The sequence below is a fragment of the Trachymyrmex septentrionalis genome, unplaced genomic scaffold, assembly GCF_001594115.1.
Source record: "Trachymyrmex septentrionalis isolate Tsep2-gDNA-1 unplaced genomic scaffold, Tsep1.0 scaffold16, whole genome shotgun sequence".
NCBI classification, from domain to species: Eukaryota; Metazoa; Arthropoda; class Insecta; order Hymenoptera; family Formicidae; genus Trachymyrmex; species Trachymyrmex septentrionalis.
In genome coordinates this window covers 206,814-213,497 of record NW_017304758.1, presented here as the reverse complement: position 1 = coordinate 213,497, position 6,684 = coordinate 206,814, and the positions used below count along the sequence as shown (strand labels likewise).

At 31.2% G+C, this 6,684-nt stretch overlaps 1 protein-coding gene across 1 annotated transcript in view; it reads right to left on the bottom strand.

Moving 5' to 3' along the window:
* Window positions 1–2,832, bottom strand: part of LOC108745983 (L-lactate dehydrogenase-like) — a 3,113-nt gene extending 281 nt beyond the window's left edge. The window contains exons 1-4 of the mRNA XM_018482436.1: window positions 2,756–2,832; window positions 1,508–1,636; window positions 805–1,270; window positions 277–518 (exon numbers count right to left, since the gene is read on the bottom strand). Of these exons, the coding sequence (XP_018337938.1) occupies window positions 277–518; window positions 805–1,270; window positions 1,508–1,633 (834 nt within the window). The 5' untranslated portion in view covers window positions 1,634–1,636; window positions 2,756–2,832. The remainder of the gene's footprint in view (window positions 1–276; window positions 519–804; window positions 1,271–1,507; window positions 1,637–2,755) is intronic.
* Window positions 2,833–6,684: the final 3,852 nt, after the last annotated feature.

Genomic DNA, 6,684 nt, shown 5'->3' with positions numbered 1-6,684 from the left:
ATATAAACATAATAGTTTTTAAATTTTTAACCAATAATATAATTATTACTAAAATTGTTAAAAATGTAAAATAATTACAAGTATTAAAAAATAATATAAAAATTATAATCAATTTGTGTAAAAAAAAACAAAATATGAAATATTTGATAATCCTTTAATTGTGTTTAACGAAATATACAAATATAAATTTCAATGGTATTAAAATTATATTTGTTATATACACAATATATAAGATACCGTAAATTAATGTAGCAGAAATCCATATTGTCGACTTACAGTAACCAGCGTAGACACAGCGTGTACTTGATTGGAATTTCTTAGTATAGCCGATGCAAGTTGCGAAACACTAAGACCTATTGCCCATGAGGTGTAGCCCTTTAATTTGATAACTTCATACGCACTTTGTATCACTTGCTTATGTAATTCATTCCAATGTTCCCCATCTTTGTCGGTACCCACATACTCATTCAAATCACGTAGACGTACTCCGGCAACATTAACTCCAGACCATACAGGCACTGATACAAATAAAAAAACAAGAGTCTCATATAATTATAATATACTAAAATTTATTAATTATTTTTTATTAATATATACATATGCATTTATTTGTTTATACAAATATTAAATTTTTAGTTGAAGAAAAGCTATAGGAAGCAATATATTTTTTGAAATTCTTTGATTTAGCTATTGAAAATATGATAAGTAATCATATTTTCGATAGATACATCAAACGATTCCAGCTAAGTTTATTTTATACATCTGGTATTAAAAGTTTTCTATTTTAAAAGAGTATTTACATACCACTGGTATCACCATGTTCTCCAATAATCCAGCCATGGCAAGACGTAGGTGCGACATTAAGTTTTTGCGATAACAAAAAGCGAAAGCGGGCAGAATCTAAATTTGTACCACTGCCAATAACTCTGTTCTTTGGCAAGCCGGAAAGTTTCCATGCTACATAAGTCAAAATGTCCACCGGATTGGAAACAATGAGGAGAATTGTGTTTGGGCTATATTTGACTAACTGAGGTATAATGCCCTTGAAAATGTCAGTGTTACGTTGAACCAAATCCAATCTGGTTTCACCTTCGCGCTGACGAGCACCCGCTGTCACGATGCAGAGACTCGAGTTCGCGGACACGGTATAATCTGTACTGGCACTCACTTTTGCATTCTTCATAAATGCACTGCCATGTTGCAAGTCTAACATTTCTCCTTTTAATTTGTCCGCCATTACATCAATTAATACCACTTCGCTCGAAACATGCTGCAATAATAATTTAATAAGTGATGTGAATTTTGCATATATTGTCATATAATTTTGCATGTATGTGTCACTGCAATTACATACATATAACATATTAAATATATAGTTATTTGAGATGTACGATTTTATTTATTATTATTTGTGAAAAAATAAGAATCATATTTTAATAGCAAAATTAACATATATAAAATGTTATTCTACATTTATAATTACATAACATTAATATAATTAACTCACGTTTGTCAAAATGCTAAAAGCACAGGCCATTCCAACTTGACCGACACCGACCACTGTGATTTTATTTCTACCGGTTGACACCGATTCTGTTACAGTAGTTAAAAGTTGATCCTTTAATGGTGCCATTTTCTGTAAATATTCATCAGAATAATTTAATGCATTAATATCAATAACTTCATAATTTAAATTTTAATATATATAAGTATATCGTTTACGTTACTTTTCATCCTTTTGAATTTATTAGTTAGTAATAAAAAAAAACTAAATTTAAAATAATTAGTAAAAATAGACAAAAAACAATAAGTCACTGTATCACTGCGGAGATTGAAAAAAATCATATGTATCATTAAAAACATACTTATGAAATCTGACTGTATTCTGTTTGCCACTGTTTTCGATAAAATTCTTTTCTAATAAAATTAATCCTTTTTTTACTATCGTTAAAACAAGTTGAATATTATTAATAATATCAAGTCTACATTTTTTTATAACAAACTACTGCGTTGGGGAAATACCATTTCAAGAGATGGTTGTAAAATGTATTATGCAGTTTCTATACTTGTAGCATGCACCTGCAACGAATGCAATGGATGATGCATACAGTTGTTAGATGGCAGTATCTGTCCATAATCAGAACTTCGTATACTAGCACTTATCTTTCAGCAGGTGCAAACGTGCGAACTATGATCCGAAAAAACACTTTGGAATTTAACTACACATTGGTTTGCGGGATTTGCAGTCAGATCATTAATCATAGTTCGCTAATAACGCTTGACCAGCAAAATATAATTGACGAAAGACTCGTACAACGCATTCAGTATTATTAACTTACTACACTTTATACGGGAAGTCAAAAAACGATAAATTGCAATATACCGGTACACGGTGTAATGTGTACAGGTTTTATTATGTGTATGTTTTATCGCAAGTAACAAGAAATAAACTGATAACGTACAGCTCGTTCAAGCGCTGGAAATACAACAAAAAATTTCAGCTCGTATTAAAAATATTTCTAAATATTAACAAAATAACAATAATTCTAAATGATTAAATCTAAAAAACTTATTTAAATTAATTTTCCGCTCTAGTAATCTTCAGCAATTTTAAAATTATTCAGATGTTAGAAATAATGAGTCTAGATGAAAAATTATCAAATTGTTATTCATCACTTTTTTTACACACTGTGAGACTTTACGATTAAAATTAAAATAATTTTAAGTGATATAATTGAAGAGAGTTGTCACTGACCTTAATAAGTATTCTTCCTATACACTATTCTTCAACACTGTCGAACGCAGACTGAATGCGTTGCAGCTGGCACACTGCTATTCTTCTACTGGACTGGCAGTTCAGGGATGTGGATTCGCCAAAGTGACCTTGCCCCACCTTGCACAATTTCTACGAACGGCAAGACAATGATGAAATATATGTATAAAGTGTCCATGATTATCTGGACAGAACAGTCCCCAAAATCTTGAAATCGGAAAACGACAATTTATAAAAATTTTTTTTTAATTCTAGCAAAATATATCACGTGGACTTTGATTTAAATATCGTATTAAGTACAAAATACTTCGAACTGCTTCGTGGTTTCGAAGAGATAACGTGACATAGCGCACGCGTAACATGACGCAATGTACGCACGTGACGGCTATGTTCATCATCGATCCAGCTTGATGAGACTTTCTTCACTTGAATCTTTCAACTTCCACCAATCATAAGACACCAGGGGATATCGAGAGTGGGGTAAAAGTATTTCTGGAAGCAATACTCAAGTCACGCAAGATTCCCGCGTTCTATAACATGGGACTTTTTATGGCGATAGGTAAAGTTAAATTTATCACAACGTCTTTGAAGATATAAAAAGTACGCATAAAGAAGTCTTTCTTTAATATTCAAATAAAAAATAAATAGTTGCAAAAGTTTAAAAACTTAAAAAATTAAAAACTACAAACTTTAAAAATTAAAAATTTTAAAAACCTTGTAATTTAATTCTAGAATTGCAAGTAATGAGAATGTCAAGAATTTCAGTAGATATAAACTTCAGTAGATATTTAACATCCAAAAACTAAAATATTACAGAAAACGATTATTTTATTCTGTTTCTATTAAAGAGAAATTGATTCAAAATGCATTGTAAGCATTGGACTGTTATCTAAAAGTAAAATTTGGTAACGATCTATATATAACGTTATCAATATCTAACATGATTAATGAAAAGATTAATAATAGTATTTGGGATGTATGAAATAAGATTACAGTCGAAGATAGATTATATCGCAGTATACATATATATATTCATACATTAAATTAGCGATAATTTCTGTGGGCGAATGAAAATGAGTCATCGAGTTGCACGCGCTCTGACGCAACTTTCTCCGTACAGCTGTAAGTTGTAATATTGCACGTGAAAATGATCATTGATCCATTTTGGAATTTACACAAAATATTCAAGCGCTCTTCCTTCATCTTTTACCTTACACGTTTTCTTTATCCTATATCCTTCTTTTCTATTTACACTCTTCACGCACCACAGAATGGTCGTAGTTATATTTACAATTAGTAAAGCGAGTAAAGGCACTTTGTTCAATTTTATTACACAAATTACAGCACCGCATTTCGTGACATATCAAACTTATTGTTAAGCACGTATTAGCTTCTAAATAACCTCTTACTTTTTGGAAAATTATCTTAGCTGATGTTAAAAGAAAAATTAAAAATATGCAAGAACGCTGAAATTTAATTTAAATAATGTTTTAAAGTAAAATATTTTACTTTAAAATGGCTTTATTTATTAAAAACAATAAGCATGTGATATTATTTCCAGAAATCACATCAACTAAGGTCTGTCCTACTTCAATCCATTCAATTACTGAATATTGCAAAATAAGTATTAACATAGAATATATGAAACACACAAAAACTCGAATTGCGTGTTTCATTTCTTTACGGCTGAAAGTTAAAACTTGAAACAGCCAGTTGTATGCTCGTGGTAATGTTGTTGAGCGATATGACTGCGGTACCAATATTAAGATGACACGTATAATTACAAGCCCACAGCGGCGACAGCCCAAAGAGTTTTTGCCTCACCTGCGTGTACACGTTATGTCCATAACTTCTGCGAAACAAATAGTTTGTTCGTCATCACTGCTATTTCGAGGTTTTGTCTCCGCTAAAGAGAGAGAGAGAGAGAGAGAGAGAGAGAGAGAGAGAGAGAGAGAAAGATCTTAAAATTGCCGACACTTGGACATTAATGCTGCATGACGTAAATGGTATTGTCAGTGCAATTTTGCAATATTTTAACGGACGTACGGACATCTATCGTTTGCACGTATAATGAATTTAATAGCGATACGATCTCTTACAGTTTATACATGCCCATGGAACATAAAAAAGTGTAAGGACGTAAGCAAATCAGTCAATCACAATAGAAAACACAAGGTAATAACGTAAGTAGCAGTAACTAATCTAAAATATTGATTTGCTTACTTCTTACATCTTACACTGCTTAAATTTTGTATGTGCTTCAAGCGTAAATTGCGTGTCGATAAAGCTGATGCATTGTTAACGTCACTTTGCGATAGTCACGATATAATATGGATGATAATTAAGATTAAATATTTGATGATATTTTAGTAACTTATATTTTAATAATATTTATGTAGAAATAAAAATACTCGAAAGTAAAATATATATAGAAAATATATTGAAAATTATTGAGTATGAAATATATTTTGTTATAATATTGCATAACCATATATGTAAATATCATCACACGCTAAGAAAATTTTCGGAAATGAGATTTCGTGAAAGTCACAGTGCCCGTGTTTCTTAACTAATATCATTTCCTGTTAGCACAGCCTTTTCGCACGCACTCACACGTACACTTATTCCTGATGATACAACGTTAATCTGTAACATCGCGTTCTCCGAAATGTGACCACTCAACCAACGAGTGTTATATGTAAAACGGCGCAATCATCCGCATAGTAATCATCTTTTAAAATATGCGAAATGAGGCACATTACAACGTCCTGCTGCGATTTCCATAAACAATGTGTACAATGTGCACGATTTGCCCTGCAGCCGACGAAATCGCGCCGAGGGGAGCGGGTGTGAATCCTTAAAGCCTCGAGTGAAATGAACGAAGGAGAAAGGGAAGAACAGGACTTCATAATAGAGCAATTTAATAAATTGTCGAGCGTGGCAATTAGGACAGTGTTAGGGATCAACAACGAGACCTTGATATGGTAATTACCGCAGGATAATACATGTGCATTCATTAGTGACCGCCGTACAGTATATATATGTGGCATATATGTACATGTATTCGGTTACGTTTGTATGGCAGACTTACAAATATTTCGGTTCTTTTCTCGCGACGTGATTGTAAATTACAACCCGTAAGAAAACGCGCTCACCTTCTCGAAGAACCGCTCGCGGACACGAGTGTACATTAACTATCATGTCTTACGTTGAAAAGGATTCGTTAAATTGTCTGAATACTTCGCGCAAATCATTCTGTCCGCTTACATTTTGGAGCAAATTAATAAGTGCGCAACACACGACAATACCTGCCATCATGACGTAAGATTGCAAAAAGCCCGATATTTCTGGAAATAATATTATCAGCGTTTTATGGAGCGAACGTTACTTAACTTACATGCAGTCGAAAACTTAGCAGCAAGAAGTATTAACAAATCTACATACAAAAGATGCGTATACTGTAATTAAATATTAATTTCTTGTGTTTTAAATACTTCAGAAATTCATATATATATATATATCACCAGCAAATTTATCGTAAAATCATCACAAGCATCAAAATTCAAGATATATTTTGAATTCTAATAAGTTTAATACTTCAATCACAAGATCATTGAAGTAAAACAAATTTGATTTAGTTATTATATAAAGTCATTTTCTTTAATAAAATTTTCTCTAATATTATTTAAAAGAAAATGAATTCTTGTTTTGACTACTTAATAATGAGTTCTTTTCTCTATAATAAGTATATTTTAAGTCTATTATAAAGAAAATATTTTGTTAAAGTTCACCCTTACTTAAAAGAAAAAAGTAAATTAAGTAATCACTTTTTCTTTTAAACAGTAGAATAATAGTAGAATTTAATATTTAAAAGATTAAAAATTTTTTATATATTCATATACTCTTTTGAT